Source organism: Ruditapes philippinarum, unplaced genomic scaffold (genome assembly GCF_026571515.1).
Source record: "Ruditapes philippinarum isolate M1 unplaced genomic scaffold, ASM2657151v2 ctg7619_1_1_1_1, whole genome shotgun sequence".
Lineage (NCBI taxonomy): Eukaryota > Metazoa > Mollusca > Bivalvia > Venerida > Veneridae > Ruditapes > Ruditapes philippinarum.
The window spans coordinates 1-18,104 of NW_026861223.1; the positions used below are offsets into that span (position 1 = coordinate 1).

Consider the following 18,104-nt stretch of genomic DNA (forward strand, 5'->3'; position numbering starts at 1 on the left):
ATTTTATATAAAATCTTAAATCTCTCCGCTGTTCACATTCTTAACAATCTGATTAACCAATCACAGTCAATCAAATGACGACTTCACAAATTTTGCCAGTCTTATCTGTTGATATACAACGTTTTACTATTGTACGCCATATGATGTCGTAATGTTTCCAGCTTTACTCTTGACTTCCGGTAACTTAACGGTCTATTTGCCATCCTATTCCCGGTACTTGTCGGACAAGAACCCGGTAAAGTTTACGGCTGATTGCTATTCCCTACCTTTCGGACAGGTACTCAGGAACGGTTGATACAGGTTGAACACGGACAATTATTTTTTTTTGTAAAGATTATTCTTGTTTTAATCGTGAGTATTACACTTTGAAGTCTACATGGAATATTTTATTTGACAGAAATTGCTGATGTGGCTGTTACGGAGAGCTTGACAAATATTATGACAGATGCTGACATCAACCAATCTGCAGCCACTAGAGTGTTTACAAGCTTTTTCTATTTTTAGCTACTGTGACCAAGTTTTTGACCGGAGATAACCCATCTTTGAACTTGACCTAGAAATCGTCGAAACAACCTTCTTGACAAGTTTCCAGAATATTTAGATGAAAACTGCAGCCACTAGAGTGTTAAAAAGCTTTTTCTATTTTTAGCTCCTCGGACCTAGTTTTTGACCTGAGACGACCCATCTTCGAACTTGACCTAGAAATCATCAAAACAACCTTCCTGACCAATTGCCAGAATGTTTGGATGAAAACTGCAGCCACTAGAGTGTTAAAAAGCTTTTTCTATTTTTAGCTCCTGTGACCTAGTTTTTGACCGGAGATGACCCATCTTCGAACTTGACCTAGAAATCATCAAAACAACCTTCCTGACAAATTTCCAGATTATTTGGATGAAAACTGCAGCTACTAGAGTGTTAACAAGCTTTTTCTATTTTTAGCTCCAGTGACCTAGTTTTTGACCGGAGATGACCCATCTTCAAACTTGACCTAGATATCATCAAAACAACCTTCCTGACAAATTTCCAGATTATTTGGATGAAAACTGCAGCTACTAGAGTGTTAACAAGCTCTTTCTATTTTTAGCTCCTGTGACCTAGTTTTTGACCGGAGATGACCCATCTTCGAACTTGACCTAGAAATCATCAAAACAACTTTCCTAACAAATTTCCAGAATATTTGGATGAAAACTGCAGCCACTAGAGTGTTAACAAGCTTTTTCTATTTTTAGCTCTTGTGACCTAGTTTTTGACCGGAGATAACCCATCTTCAAACTTGACCTAGATATCATTAAAACAACCTTTCTGACACATTTCCAGAATATTTGGATAAAAACTGCAGCCTCTAGAGTGTTAACAAGCTTTTTCTATTTTTAGCTCCTGTGACCTAGTTTTTGACCCGAGATAACTCATCTTCAAATTCGATCTGTATTTCATTGAGACAAACATTCTGACAAAGTTTGATGATGATCCAATCAAAACTGTGACTGCTAGACTGTTAACAACCCAATTGTTAGAGTGTTAACAAGCTTTTTCTATTTTTAGCTCCTGTGACCTAGTTTTTCACCGGAGATGACCCATCTTCGAACTTGACCTAGAAATCATCAAAACAACCTTCCTGACAAATTTCCAGATTATTTGGATGAAAACTGCAGCTACTAGAGTGTTAACAAGCTTTTTCTATTTTTAGCTCCAGTGACCTAGTTTTTGACCGTAGATGACCCATCTTCGAACTTGACCTAGATATCATCAAAACAACCTTCCTGACAAATTTCCAGAATATTTGGATGAAAACTGCAGCCTCTTGAGTGTTAACAAGCTTTTTCTATTTTTAGCTCCTGTGACCTAGTTTTTGACCCGAGATAATCCATTTTCGAACTCGATCTGTATTTCATTGAGACAAACATTCTGACAGAGTTTGATGATGATCCAATCAAAACTGTGACTGCTAGACTGTTAACAACCCAATTGTTGACGACGAACGACGAACGACGCACGACGCCGGACGCCGGACATAGCCCCATCACTATACCTCACCTTGACAACTTCGTGGTCAGGTGAGCTAAAAAAAATGCAAACGTCACTTTTATGTCACCGTAATTTTGTTATATGAACACAAATTTTAGATATTTCAAGTGGTAAAATTAATGAAACTTTTATAAAGTATTGACCGCCACTTTGAACTACACCTCAAATATTTCAATGTCGCAGATCGAAAATAAGTCAGTACTCAGTATTTAAGCAGAACTGAGATGACACCTTTAGACCCAAAGTGCGTTGATATGTAGTCAATTTCTCGATTTTAACCCCAAAGTGCGTTGGACCCCAAAGTGCGGTGTTACAGTGCTGTGCGTTTGAAACCTCTCAAGAGAAATAATAAAGATATTTAGTAGTGTTTCTCTTAACATTATGAAGAATTGAAACATACAGTAACTCTGCTTCCCTTATTATCATTCGACAGAAGGCCATACTGAAAATAAGTAAACTTCTTACTGTGAACTTTGTATGTTACCTTCTATAAATAAAGATTTTATTATTATTATCATTATAACACTTGCTTACTGGCAATGATTTCGCAAAAAGTTTATTCCTTATTTGATTTTATTACAAACTACTTAAATATTCATGTTTTTATATTCTTTAAGTCACGTAATGATGTAATTAGCCCACAAATTATAATCACTCGATCATTTGAACATATTAAATTGGCCTTGACGTGTCAAATTTGTGCCAACTTTTGCAACTTTTTGCTTCTGAAATATATGAGCCGCATCACGACAAAACCAACATAATGGGTTTGCGACCAGCATGGATCAAGACCAGCCTGCGCATCCGCGCATCGCTTACAAACCCTATTACAAGTAGGGAAACTGATAGCGAACAGCATGGATCCTGATCAGACTGCGCGGATGCTGGTCGCAAACACACTATGTTTGTTTTGTCGTGACGCGGCTCATATGTTATTGGTAATTGACATATTTTTCAAATGCTTCGCTTTAAGTAACAACTCAGCAACTTAGTATAAAGACTAATAATGCCGCCCAAGGTATTCCAAATGTTTGAAATTATCCCGTTGTTAACGAGTATTCGGTGATGTTTGGATTTAACGGTAGGCATAAACATGCAAAGTTGTGACGTCACAGTAGAAGTTGACGCTTCTCATTAACAACGTCATATTGCGTCCGGAAGATAAAACCAGCTGTTAATAAATCATTAAAACATGGAACATTAATGGCTAGTGAAAATCGAGGCTGTTTTGTTTGGCTCATAAGTTTAAAGAAGTCTTGCAACGAAAGGGTGAGTAGGCATTCAAGAATTTTAACATTACAGTATATTAAGATATAGTCAATTCAATGAAAACAAACGCTTTTCTTTAGCTTTCGACGTTTAGTATTTTTCAGAAAAAGTTGACGTTTATAAAATAACATTTTTTTTTAACATTATATTAAGATAATAAATTATTATTATTATTATTATTATTATTATTATTATTATTATTATTACTATTATTATTATTATTATCATTATTAAAATGAGTTTTAAAATTTGGAAGTAGAAAGGTATTTAACTGCAGCCGTCTACAGAATTGTTCTAGACGATCACTGCAGACCAAGATTAGTCAGACATAATCCCCTTCGGACAAAATCCCCTTCACCTACCTGGACAAAATCCCCTTCATGGGTGGACATAATCCCCTTCATGTTTTTGCAAGGCTGGGCAAAATCCCCTTCACTACCCGGACAAAATCCCCTTGTTTCATAGGTTTCTAATGTATTATTATGCTTCATAAAAATTGATGAATACTGTACTTTTGTTTTATTATTTATAATCATGTATCAATAGTTAACATTTATTTAGTTTAGAAGTTTTCATTAAAATTATGGTAAATTATCAACTGCATTACACATTTTTTGATTAGGCAATTTCTTTAATTTTTTTAAATTTATTAGTCTGAAAAACATTTCTATTAGCCAATAATTGTTGGCAATGAAGGGGATTTTGTCCACTTCAAAATTTCACACATGAAGGGGATTATGTTCACCCATGGAGGGGATTATGTCCAGATAAACACAAATACATGAAGGGTTTTTTTTCTGAAGGGGATTATGTCCATACACCGGTAAATATGTGTCGTCTGATCATAGACGATCACTGCAGACCAAGATTAGTCGGTAAATATTTGTCGTCTGATCATAGTCTATACTATTCGCTTTTCATTAAGTACATTTTTGAAAATATCCCTTAAAATGATGAAGGGTTTTGTCCAAAGTGAACGATAGACCTGTCTATTTATGATATTAAGGATGGCAGGGGTAAATGTTTTACCAGAAAAGAACATTGTCTCTTTTGCAGTTTGCAAGATTTCGAAACCGCATGCGCCAAAGATACTATGCAAGAAAAGGAAAGACTCTTGACCCAGAAACCCTGTTAAATGAAACAGGTACTGCCGACATGGTCGTCTGTAAGATTGCCAGCAAGTCAACCAAAGTCGTTCCTCAAAACATGTCATCAAAGAATGGTAAAGTCATAATTTATTTACTTTGTACATTGTGTTTTCTTTCTGCAGTTATGCACAAATATTAGCTACCTGTATTTGCTTTTAAAACTATAAAAAAAACAACAGAAATTTGAAGCACTTAAATGAGTGATTATACAAAAATACTAGAAAACCCCTATGCAAAAAGACACAAATGGTAAATTAAGAAGGCCCTGGTTAACACACATTTCCTCAGCCCATTACTGTTACATGTTCTTCAAAATCTATCACAGATAAAAATGCACAAAATTAACTTTTACGATCATGTTCGCCTTCCTGTCTTTGATTCTGTCAATTCTTTAATACGAATAAAATTGAAGCAACAAAAATAGGTTGTAATCTTGCATAAAATTCAACCAAAAACATATTCCTTTTTACCAGACGAGGCTGTTGATTCTAAAATTAGAACAGTGACAGGGACCGCAGCAGACGATGAGAGCATGGCAGACGACATTCTTGGTAAATACAGTCATGTATTTGGTCTACTATATTTGTTTACAGTTTCATTACTTATAGTAAATATTTTTTTAAAAGTTCTAAAAAATATAATTATATTTTAAGAAGTGGGCTTCAAAGCTGAAAAAAATCGACTTTAACTCATATAAGTGTATTTAAATGCTGCGTTCCTTGTCGAAATTGAATGTACATGTACTTTAAATCCGGAAGTATAATTCACAGACATACTGATACTGTGCAAGACAACAATATCAATCACTCGTATTAAAGGTCGATTTAGTCCGAAAATGCTTTATTTTTTTTTTTTAAAGATAGCTTCTTTAGATTTTTTGCAATTATTATAGTTACAGTGAGTCAGTATCATTTATTGAAGTCAAAACACCAGACTGACTTCCCTTTGCTACATTTATTGCAAATTATTTTTACTTCAAGCACTATTCTTTCCAGGTGGTAAGCATCTAACCTGCTCTAGTTTCATTATTCCATTATAACTACATTATAAAATGATGTTTGTCATTTTTTTTTAAGAAGAATATATGTATTAATTTCCGGAGACATAATGTGCCTTTAGGTAATGTCGTAATATGTGACGCGATGAATTAAATTCATTAGATAAAGAATTTTTTTTTCAGTTGAAGAATTTGTGACACGCATCATTAACAAGGCAGCCGACACTCTGAGACAGGAGTTGTCTAGCAACACAACGACCGTAACCGTGAAGCCAGCAGGCGACAACATTTCATTGTCCTCCAGTATCATCAGCCGTAAGTTTTATAGTTGCTTAACAACGTCCGTAGCAAGCAAGGTGCAGGAAATGAGCCTTGTTGTAACATTTTGCCTGTCAACTCACTGCCAGTTCAATGTAATGGTTCTGTTTTTGCGACAAAAATGACCGGAAATAAATACATAACACAGCTACAGGCGGCTTTTACCTTTTGGCGGGACTTTTTATATAAAATCTTAAATCTCTCCGCTGTTCACATCTTAACAATCTGATTAACCAATCACAGTCAATCAAATGACGACTTCACAAATTTTGCCAGTCTTATCTGTTGATATACAACGTTTACTATTGTACGCCATATGATGTCGTAATGTTTCCAGCTTTACTCCTTGACTTCCGGTAACTTAACGGTCTATTTGCCATCCTATTCCCGGTACTTGTCGGACAAGAACCCGGTAAAGTTTACGGCCTGATTGCTATCCCTACCTTTCGGACAGGTACTCAGGAACGGTTGATACAGGTTGAACACGGACAATTATTTTTTTTTGTAAAGATTATTCTTGTTTTAATCGTCAATATTATACTTTGAAGTCTACATGGAATATTTTATTTGACAGAAATTGCTGATATGGCTGTTACGGAGAGCTTGACAAATATTATGACAGATGCTGACATCAACCAATCTGCTATAAGAGCTCCTAGAACTGTCAAAGAATTCAAGGGTAAGATACATTTTTCTTGTGACAAACCATTCTTCGCAACTCGTGGTGTAAAATGAAACAAAATATGTGACGAGTCGATCAAGGAAAAATTTTCTGTCAGTCTATGCATTGAATCAAAAGCTATGTTTCACATTTATTTACATACGTACATGAGCTATTTAGACAGTGAGCTCATGAAATAATCTTTTTTTTACAGAAGCATTTGGTATAACCGGATATGACGCCATTGATGACGGTCTTCCACCTGTGAGCGTGTAAGGTAAGACTCATATTATTTTATTGAACCAAATTATATCATAGTTTCAAATGATAAAGTCAATCTATGTAAACTCCGTTATGCTTATTACAATATTATTCTGAGTTTAAAAATGTTATTTATGATAAATTTCAAAATTAAAGCTAAAATTTAAACTTTCTTTGTAAATGTATGTCATATGCAGTTATCATAATGACGTGAATTAGGATTCTACCCTCGCTCTAGATCTAAAGATCAAGGGGTATATAGTTAAACTACTTGGTAACTGCTTTACTCTTGGAGCTTTTTAGGATCGCACTCCTTAAAAAATTATTTGTTATTGTATTTATTACGCTTATTCAAAAACTGATCTTTAAAAATATTAAAGATATTTAATAAATACGTGCATGTAAAACTGATCGTTTCTTTGTTAAATACCATATACCGTTCTCTCTTTTTCAGAGTAAAAGAAAAAAGAAACTACGTGTGTGTGTTTGTTTCTGTGTTTGTTTTGTTTTTGTTTGTTTTGTTTTATGTTTGTTTGTTTTTGTCCTGTCTTGTTCTGTTTTGTATTGTCTTGTTATGTGTTTTTTTCTGTTATTTTCGTGTGTTTAATTATTATTATTATTATTATTATTATTATTATTATTATTATTATTATTATTATTATTATTATTATTATTATTATTTTTATTAATAATATTAATATTATCATTATTATTATCATTATTATTATTATAATTATTATTATTATCTGCTCAGGCATCGACTTTATTGTTAAAATAGTATTGTTATATAGAGGATATTTGTTGGTTTTGCATGTAAGATTGAAATATAATTTCACTGAGTGAACACCAGATGCAATATTTTCACGAGTGGCGTAGCCACGAGTGAAAATATAATAGCTGGTGTTCACGAATGAAATCTATATAAATCTTATATGTAAAACAAATAAATTTTCTTTTTATTTCATGCGTTTTAAGTAATTTTTATTGATTTTGCCGCGTAACGTCGCGCATTCTCCTTTGTGACGTCATTACATTTTGACGTCACATCAACAAGTTTGAAATATAGTTCTGTTAAATTTCTCTAATGTTGTTACATTTTTAACATAATGTATGGTGACATCGACTTTCTTTTCCGAAAGAAGTAAAATTTACGCATGACGGCATTTATTTTTGCCTGTTATTCCATTCAGTTTTGATTTTCTTTTCATCCGCATTCAGATATAGTCCGGCTACAGTGAAAATTATATTTTATAAATTTCACTAGTGGTTTATCAGAATATAATCATCTGATATATTACAATAAAACACTGGAAAGCATGAAATAAAAAAAAGTTTCTGAATTTTATTATTACTAATAAAGTCCATTGAAGCATGCAGTAACTTTTTTGTATTATTTGCTATATAAAGGGACACAATTGTGAAAACTGATTTACGACTAATTGTCAGGTTGCGTCCCTTGATGAACAAATTATTAAGCAATGTATCATATCCGTCATCCGTTTTTTATTAATCATGACTGTAATAGTGATTGGCGTCCGCGCCGAAGCGCGGCGCCCTTATGGAATGAAATCAGATTTTGTGAATGGGCGACAGCAACTTCTCGAGCCTTTTATTATGACCACATAATAAAAGCCGATCATTCCGATCGGTATGAGGGTGCTTGATTAAAAAAAAATGTCTCGATATGAACAATGAATAGCAAACTGGAGAATTTCACAATGCATGAAATAATTTATATCATTAAAAATGTTCTCCGCAGGAAACCATTTTCCTTGTAAAGCAATATGGCGCTATGTCGTGAATTGTTTATTGGGGTCCGCGCCGAAGCGCGGCGCTCTTATGGAATGAAATCAGATTTTGTGAATGGGCGACAGCAACTTCTCGAGCCTTTTATTATGACCACATAATAAAAGCCGATCATTCCGATCGGTATGAGGGTGCTTGATTAAAAAAAATGTCTCGATATGAACAATGAATAGCGAACTGGAGAATTTCACAATGCATGAAATAATTTATATCATTAAAAATGTTCCCCGCAGGAAACCATTTTCCTTGTAAAGCAATATGGCGCGATGTCGTGAATTGTTTATTGGCGTCCGCGCCGAAGCGCGGCGCCCTTATGGAATGAAATCAGATTTTGTGAATGGGCGACAGCAACTTCTCGAGCCTTTTATTATGACCACATAATAAAAGCCGATCATTCCGATCGGTATGAGGGTGCTTGATTAAAAAAAATGTCTCGATATGAACAATGAATAGCGAACTGGAGAATTTCACAATGCATGAAATAACCTTTTCCGTCTCTTCGTTTTTTTTATTTATCATTTTGTAGTACACAGTGGGTTATTATGGTATGTTAAAATATAATGATGAGTTGATGACCTAAACATTCCGCAAATCTATTTATAGAGGGATGTACGTCTATCGGTAATTCCCGGTCTCTCCCGGTCTATTTTGACCGGGATTTACTAGTGACGTTTATTGTCCGGTCTCTCACGGTTTTGGAGTAGATGTTTGATATCGTTACAGAACAGAACAAATATTTTACAGATAAATAAGCTTTTTTCCATAATGAATGTGTGTCACTTAGTTTGGTTACAATAATTAATAAACACAGATGAACTCATTATTATACATAACATACAATTCGAAAAAAAACAACAACAACAACAATAGCATGTTTCATTTTATCTTTATGAGATAAAAACAATAAATATTTGCAATAATTGAGCAAAAGGTACATTTTTACGGTATTAATATGACACTATCAACTTTGAAACATTTTATTTAATTTGTTATTCGTATTTAGTAAAGATGCCGAGGAATTATTCAAAGTTACAAATTAGATTTTATGAATTATTCAATTGATTGATAATTTAAAAAATGAAAAAGAAAAATACAAATGTACATGTACATTGTTTAAGAATAAACAATACATAGTATTATATATTGAAAGATTAAGAATAATTTACTGACTTTTTCCACTTAAGTTTTGATTCATAATCGTCGGTCAATATGACAATTGAATTCTTAAAATTTATTTTACAATTTTGATAAAAAAGAGTAGTAAACGTAAAAACTCAGTATTAAAATAGCACATAAAACACAAAAAAGAGAGGAAAACAATATTCATAAAATCTTTTTTTTTATATTAAAATAGATAATTATTACAATTATTGTATAATAAACAATTATGCTCAACATGATCAACATGGTAATATAACCAGTGTCATATTTTTACTAAGTGTGAACAGATACCTTAATAGGGGGTCTTCGCTAATAGCGATAACATTATAAGAGACAATTCCACAAGGTGTTGATCATGCGTTACACATATGAATTATAAATGAACGTAAACATGTATATCCGTTGCTATTTAAAATCACGATCATAAAGAAATAACAAGTAATATTCTAATCTCTAGCAGGCCAATCAAAGTTCATAATGAACAATGTCTTTCGTCCGTTCATTCTGGTAAAAACAAATTAACCATTGAAAAGTTTATAAGAATATCTTGTCATCATATGTCTACTAGTTCATCTTCACTTTCTGCATTTCTTGCTTGGACGCCCTTTGATGCTTTGCATCAATGCTTTTCTTGTCTTTTTTTGTAATCCTCATTGCGACGCTTAATTCATGACACACTAAGATATGACGTCAGGAAATAAATATTCCGGACTGTCACGAGGTAATGACCATTGCAACCTTTCTTCCCTTTCCGTCAACCTTCGGATTATCGATGATCGGTGAGGTATTCCGAAAGGAGTATGAAAAATTCTTTTACAAGTATATATACGTCTGCTGTACAAATGCAAATTCATTCATATGTTTTTAACAAGAAATTTCTTTTTATATGCCAACTACCTAAATAATATTAATTTGATGTTTAAGAAAGTAAGATAAATAATTCTTCATCAAAGAATTTGGATTAAAATTTAAATTAAGTTCACCTTTCATGAACTCAGCTCTAAAATATTTTGGCTTGACTTCTACAATATAAGAATTTGCTTTAAGCAATCACTTAAATCAAGTTTCTATTTTCTTGTTTATAGGAACGATAAGACGGATGTAACGGACGGAGTAATTGTTAAGATATCTATCGTATATAAAAAACATCTAATTGCACACGTGTTATGTGTTTTTAGTTTTATTTATATTGGGCACCGGCTTTGCCGTATGTCCCAGACTATCGGCCTCTGTTACGTCGCTGGTCGTAGAGCCTGCAACGGAGGACTTAGTTCGCCTTCAATGTGCGCAACGGAGGTCTTCTCATGCGGTCTTTCGTCTCTAGGACCCAATTCTTCGCGTCTTAAATGCTGTAGACAATAGGAGGAAAGGCACCTCTTCCGGGAGAGCAGCTCTTTGTAGGGCCCCACCCTTCACCGTTGGTTAGGTCACACCAGCTAAGTGACATAATAAGGTCACCCATCTGGTGTGACCTATTCCCTCCGAGCGTCGTGCACGCCGCGCAGGGAAATCGGAGGCAATTGCACACGGTGCCCTTATCGCGGCATTTATAATTTCTTCATTCAAGATCGTATCGTATTGTCGCGATGTCACTTCGCATTGTCGCGATGTCACTTCGCTTTGTCTGGATGTTACTTTACATTGTCGCTATGTCACTATGCATTGTCTGGATGTCATTTCGCATCGTTGCGATAACACTTCACATTGCCTGGATGTTACTACGCATTGTCTTGATGTCAATTCGCAATGCCTGGATGTAAATTCGCCTTGCCTGGATCACACCGTACAATCAAATGGGCAGACAGCAGTTCAAGCGTCGACAGCTGTACCAGTATATACATGTCGGCGCACGAAACACAATTGACGGACGGTAAGTATTCATCTACTTTTAACATATCCCAACTGTTTTCGAGTAAATCAATGTTATGGATTCATAGTCAACATCCAAAGGAGCATACTTACAAATTTCTGACCCTGTGCAAGATTTACTTCACGTGAATTTTGACTGAAAATAACCATAATATAATAACATAATAATAATGAAGATATTTACAGTAGACGTGTTTCTCTAAACATTATCGAGAATTGAAACATATAGTAATTCTGCTTCACATATGATTATTCGAAACTTCCTAACTTGCAATAATTTCGCAAATTTGTTTCTGATTTGATCTGATTACAAACTTCTTAAATAATCATGTTGAATACTTTTTCAAGTCACGCAATGATGTAATTAGCCCACAAATAATAATCGCTCGATCATTTGAACATATTAAATTGGCCTTGACCTGTCAAATCTGTGCCAACTTTTGCAACATTTTGACTCTTACTGTCAAACTTCCGAAAAATAAGTTATTCATTTGGTAATTGGCATAATTCGGAACAAGATTTCAATAAGCATGAAGTTGCTTCCACTCTAATCCCCTTTGTATTGTTTGTAAATATGTTCTTATGTGATAAATGAAATATGTTTAAACCAATTGGCATATTTTTAAATGCCTCGCTTGAACAACTCAGCAACTTAGAATAAAAACTAAAAATGCCGCCCAAGGTATTCCAAATGTTTAAAATTATCCCGTTGTTAACGAGTATTCGGTGATGTTTGGATTTAACGGTAGGCATAAACATGCAACGTTGTGACGTCACAGTAGAAGTTGACGCTTCTCATTAGCAACGTCATATTGCGTGCGTAAGATAAAACCAGCTGTTAATAAATCATTAAAACATGGAACATTAATGGCTAGTGAAAATCGAGGCTGTTTCGTTTGGCTCATAAGTTTAAAGAAGTCTTGCAACGAAAGGGTGAGTAGGCATTCAAGAATTTGAACATTACAGTATATTAAGATATAGTCAATTCAATGAAAACAAACGCTTTTCTTTAGCTTTCGACGTTTAGTCTTTTTCAGAAAAAATTAACGTTTATAAAATAACATTTTTTTTAACATTATATCAAGATAATAAATTGTGATTTCTGTGCATAATTAATGGAATCATGTGCATAATTAATGGAATCATTAATTATAATAATAATAATAATATATTATTATTATTATTATTAATATTATTATTATTATTAAAAATGAGTTTTAAAATTTGGAAGTAGACAGGTATTTAACTGCAGCCGTCTACAGAATATACGCAGACGATCAGTGCAGACCAAGATTAGTCCGTAAATATGGGTCGTCTGATCATGATCTGTACTGTTTGCTTTTCATTAAGTACATTTTTGAAAATATCCCTTAAAATGATCAATGGTTTTGTCCAAAGTGAACGATAGACCTGTCTATTTATGATATTAAGGATGGCAGGGGTAAATGTTTTACCAGAAAAGAACATTGCCTCTTTTGCAGTTTGCAAGATTTCGAAACCGCATGCGCCAAAGATACTATGCAAGAAGAGGCAAGACCCTTGACCCAGACACCCTGTTAAATGAAACAGGTACTGCCGACATGGTCGTCTGTAAGATTGCCAGCAAGTCAACCAAAGTCGTTCCTCAAAACATGTCATCAAAGAATGGTAAAGTCATGATTTATTTATTTTGTACATAGATTCTTTTGTACATTGTGTTTTCTTTCTGCAGTTATTCACAAATATTAGCTACCTGCATTTGCTTTAAAAAATAAATAAAACAGCAGAATTTTGAAGCACCACTTGACATTGAATGAGTGGTCATACTAATATATTAGAAAACCACTATGCAAAAATTTTAATGATTATTTAGCATTTCTGTCTTTGATTCTGTTAATTCTTTCACACAAATAAAAATTGAAGCAACAAAAATTAGGTTAATTAATCTTGAATAAAAATCCAAAAACACATACCTTTTCTCCAGACGAGGCTGTTGATTCTAAAATTAGAACACTGACAGGGACCGCAGCAGACGATGAGAGCATGGCAGACGACATACTTGGTAAATACAGTCATGTGTTTGGTCTACTATATTTGTTTACAGTTTCATTACTTATAGTAAATATTTTTTATAAAGTTCTAAAAAATAAAATTATATTTTAAGAATTGGGCCACAAAGCTGAAAAAATCGACTTTCACTCATATAAGTGTATTTGAATGCTGCGTTCATTGTCGAAATTGAATGTACATGTACTTTAAATCCGGAAGTATAATTCACAGACATACTGATACTGTGTAAGACAACAACAACAATTACTCCTATTAAAGGTCGATTTAGTCCGAAAATGCTTTATTTATTTTTTTCTCAGAAACTTTTTTTTTAAATTTTAATGTGTTTTTTACAGTTTTTTTTTAAAGATAGCTTCTTTAGATTTTTTGCAATTATTATAGTTACAGTGAGTAAGTATCATATTGAAGTCAAAACACCAGACTGACTACCCTTATTTAGTGAATTATTTTTACTTCACGCACTATTCTTTCCAGGAGGTAAGCATCTAACTTGCTCTACATCCATTATTCAATTATTACTACATTATAAAATGATGTTTGTCATTTTTTAGACATAATGTGCATTTAGCTAATGCTCTACATCCATTATTCCATTATTACTACATTATAAAATAATGTTTGTCATTTATTTTAGACATAATGTGCCTTTATCTAATGTCGTAATATGTGACGCTATGTATAAAATTCATTAGATAAATTGTAAAGATTTTTTTTTTCAGTTGTAGAATTCGTGACACGCATCATTAACAAGGCAGCCGACACTCTGAGACAGGAGTTGCCTAGCAACACAACGACCGTAACCGTGAAGCCAGCAGACGACAACATTTCATTGTCCTCCAGTATCATCAGCCGTAAGTTATATAGTTGCTTAACAACGTCCGTAGCAAGCAAGGCGCAGGAAATGAGCCTAGTTATAACATTTTGCCTGTCAACTCGCTGCCAGTTCAATGTAATGGTTCTGTTTTTGCGACAAAAATGACCGGAAATAAATACATAACACAGCTACAGGCGGCTTTTACCTTTTGGCGGGACCTTTTATATAAAATCTTAAATCTCTCCGCTGTTCACATCTTAACAATCTGATTAACCAATCACAGTCAATCAAATGACGACTTCACAAATTTTGCCAGTCTTATCTGTTGATATACAACGTTTACTATTGTACGCCATATGATGTCGTAATGTTTCCAGCTTTACTCCTTGACTTCCGGTAACTTTACAGTCTATTTGCCATCCTATTCCCGGTACTTGTCGGACAAGAACCTGGTAAAGTTCACGGCCTGATTGCTATCCCTACTTTTCGGACAGGTACTCAGAAACGGTTGATACACGTTGAACACGGCCAAATATTTTTTTGTAAAGAATTATTGTTTTGTAAAGATTATTCTTGTTTTAATTGTGAGTATTACACTTTGAAGTCTACATGGAATATTTTATTTGACAGAAATTGCTGATATGGCTGTTACGGAGAGCTTGACAAATATTATGACAGATGCTGACATCAACCAATCTGCTATAAGAGCTCCTAGAACTGTCAAAGAATTCAAGGGTAAGAATTTTTGTTGCTTTGACAAACCATTCTTTTTACCCATAGAGAATACAGTTCAATTGTTGAAGATAACATCCCAACTTTTCGTGTAAAATGAAACAAATTATGTGACCAGTCGATCAAGGAAAATTTCTGTCAGTCTGTGCATTGAATCAAAAGCTCTGTTTCACACTTATTTACTCACGTACATGAGCAATTAAGACAGTGAGCTCATGAAATCATCTTTTTTTACAGAAGCATTTGGTATAACCGGATATGACGTCATTGATGATGGTCTTCCACCTGTAAGCGTGTAAGGTAAGACACATATTATTTTAGTGAATCAAATTATATAAGTTTCAAATGATAAAGTTACTCTATGTAAACTCCGTTATGCTTTTTGCAATATTATTCTGAATTTAAAAATGTTATTAATGATAAATTTTAAAACTAAAGCTAAAATTTAAACTTTCTTTGTACATGTATGTCATATGCAGTTATCATAGTGACTTGAATTAGGATTGTACCCTCGCTCTAGATCTAAAGATCAAGGGGTATATAGTTGAACTACTCGGTAACTGCTATACTCTCTGAGCTTTTTAGGATCGCATTCCTTAAAAAAATATTTGTTATTGTATTTATTACGCGTATTCAAAAACTGATCTTTGAAATATAAAAAATATTTAATAAATACGTGCATGAAAAACTGATCGTTTCTTTAAAGCCAGTATTTTGTTAAATACCATATACCGTTCTCTCTTTTTCAGAGTACAAGAAAAAAGAAACTACGTGTGTGTGTGTTCGTTTATATGTTTGTTTTGTTTTTGTTTGTTTTGTGTTTGTTTGTTTGTGTTTGTTTCTATGTCTGTTTGTTTGTTTTTGTCCTGTCTTGTTTTGTTTTGTATTGTCTTGTTATGTGTTTTTTTCTGTTATTTTCGTGTGTTTTATTATTATTATTATTATTATTATAAATTATTATTATTATTATTATTTATTTATTCATTTATTTATTTATTTATTATTATTATTATTATTATTATTATTATTATTATTATTATTATTATTATTATTATCTGCTCAGGCATCGACTTTATTGTTAAAATATTATTGTCATAAAAAGGTTTCTGAATTTTATTATAACTAATAATGTCCATTGAAGCATACAGTAACTTTTTTTGTATTATTTGATATATAAAGGGACACAATTGTGAGTCAGGTTGCGTCCCTTGATGAACTGTATCTTATCCGTCATCATGACTGTAATAGTGATCTTTTTTTTTTGTAATCCTAGTCATTGCGACGCTTATTTCATGACATACTAGGATATGACGTCAAGAAATATTCTAGACTGTCACGAGGTAATGACCAGTGCAACTTTTCGTTCCATACCGTCATTTATTATCGATGATCGGTGAGGTATTCCGAAAGGACTATGAAAAATTCGTTTACAAGTATATTTACGTCTGCTGTACTGAATAAATTCATTCATACGTTTTTAAAAGTCTTTAATGAAAACAAGAAACTTCTTGTTTTTGCCAACTACCTAAATAATATTAATTTGATGTTTCAAGAGAGTAAGAACGATAATTCTTCATCAAACAATTTGGATTAAAATTTAAATTATGTTCACCTTTCATGAACTCAGCTCTAAAATATTTCGGTTTGACTTCTACAATATAAGACTTTGCTTTAGGTAATCACTTAAATCAAGTTTCTATTTTCTTGTTTATAGAAACGATAAGACGGATGTTGTGGATTAACTAATAACATAAACAAACAATATAGTTTGATGCATATCTAAATCCGAGAGTAATACAGTCTAAACTTTAATCTTAGTAAATAGATATTGAAAGATTTGGTAGTCACGAACCACATGATATGTATGGTATTTATTTAATAAACATCAGCTTCGAATGTATACGAATTGCATTGAATTCATCAGTCGATTGTAACTTTGGCCCTTATCCCTAGGGAACAGATGAAACTTTAATTTTATTCTTTTTTTTTGGTCATCGGATTACTTTTGTAAAGTATGGTGGCTGGTTTGTGCATTGCCGTACTTTTGCTTTTGCAAGGCGAGAACACGAAAAATACGAGAAAGTAACCACTGCCACCAAAGCAAAGAGCACCTTAATGCGGGGACACTCAGATTGTACTATACCCACATATCGCCACCGTACTACTAGTTGGATGACCTCCCGCTATTTGAGCGCTTAAGATAGATTAAAAAAGAAAGACATAAAAAAGGACGGAAAGTAAAACACTGACCAACATCTTAAAGGTGGGGGCTTGATAACAACTGACTTATATAATACCATAAGAGCTTATTTGATTTATTCAGACGTTGGGACCTTCTTTTCAGTCGTACCATGCTTTTTAATAAAGTAAATTGACTGCTCACTGTACATGATGCTTTAGCTTGTTTCTCTGACTTCTGGTACTTGAGCCCGAAGACAAGGAAAGATAACTGTGTTCTCGGGCGTTTTAAAAAGAGGGGTGTGTCTTCCGACAGCCTTCCGTCGAACATAATGAAATTAGTATGAATTAGGCAACCTTAGATAACAAAACAGGCTGATACTAGTAAATAAAACCACATGCAAGCTTTTGACACTATTGTGTTAACTGCTAACTTGCAGATGACTAAAAACACTTTCTAGCAGTCCCCATAACTCATTTTATAATTTTAAGCACTTTTCTTTCAATCAACATCAGAACTATTTAGCAATATATATCAGCTATATCTTAACAGTTATGAAATTTTATTATGTTAAACCTAGCTTTTATCTTTTTATCCATGGATGGACAAAAAGTAAATTTAATCAAGTACTCTGTATATATAACATAGAGCCTGATCATCCGGGTCAAGCGAGTGTGTTTCCGGTATTTTAATCACATGTAGACATTCAGTACTTGTTATTCATGTTTGACGAAAGTGCATCTGTACTTATATTGTATATAAGAATATAGTCCATGCTGACAACAGATCGTCTTCGGCACAATCATGGACAAATA

At 33.4% G+C, this 18,104-nt stretch overlaps 2 protein-coding genes across 2 annotated transcripts; both read left to right on the forward strand.

Moving 5' to 3' along the window:
- The first annotated feature begins 2,771 nt into the window (after positions 1-2,771).
- LOC132714937 (uncharacterized) lies at positions 2,772-6,695 on the forward strand. Its single transcript, XM_060697867.1, has 6 exons — positions 2,772-3,294; positions 4,351-4,516; positions 4,916-4,993; positions 5,623-5,754; positions 6,332-6,436; positions 6,633-6,695. The coding sequence occupies exons 1-6, from the start codon at positions 3,229-3,231 to the stop codon at positions 6,692-6,694; spliced, it is 609 nt and encodes a 202-aa protein (XP_060553850.1). The 5' UTR covers positions 2,772-3,228; the 3' UTR covers position 6,695.
- Positions 6,696-12,285: 5,590 nt separating this feature from the next.
- On the forward strand, positions 12,286-15,414 carry LOC132714936 (uncharacterized). The gene is made up of 6 exons (XM_060697866.1): positions 12,286-12,448; positions 12,997-13,162; positions 13,479-13,556; positions 14,284-14,415; positions 15,009-15,113; positions 15,348-15,414. The coding sequence occupies exons 1-6, from the start codon at positions 12,383-12,385 to the stop codon at positions 15,407-15,409; spliced, it is 609 nt and encodes a 202-aa protein (XP_060553849.1). The 5' UTR covers positions 12,286-12,382; the 3' UTR covers positions 15,410-15,414.
- The last annotated feature ends 2,690 nt before the right edge of the window (positions 15,415-18,104 follow it).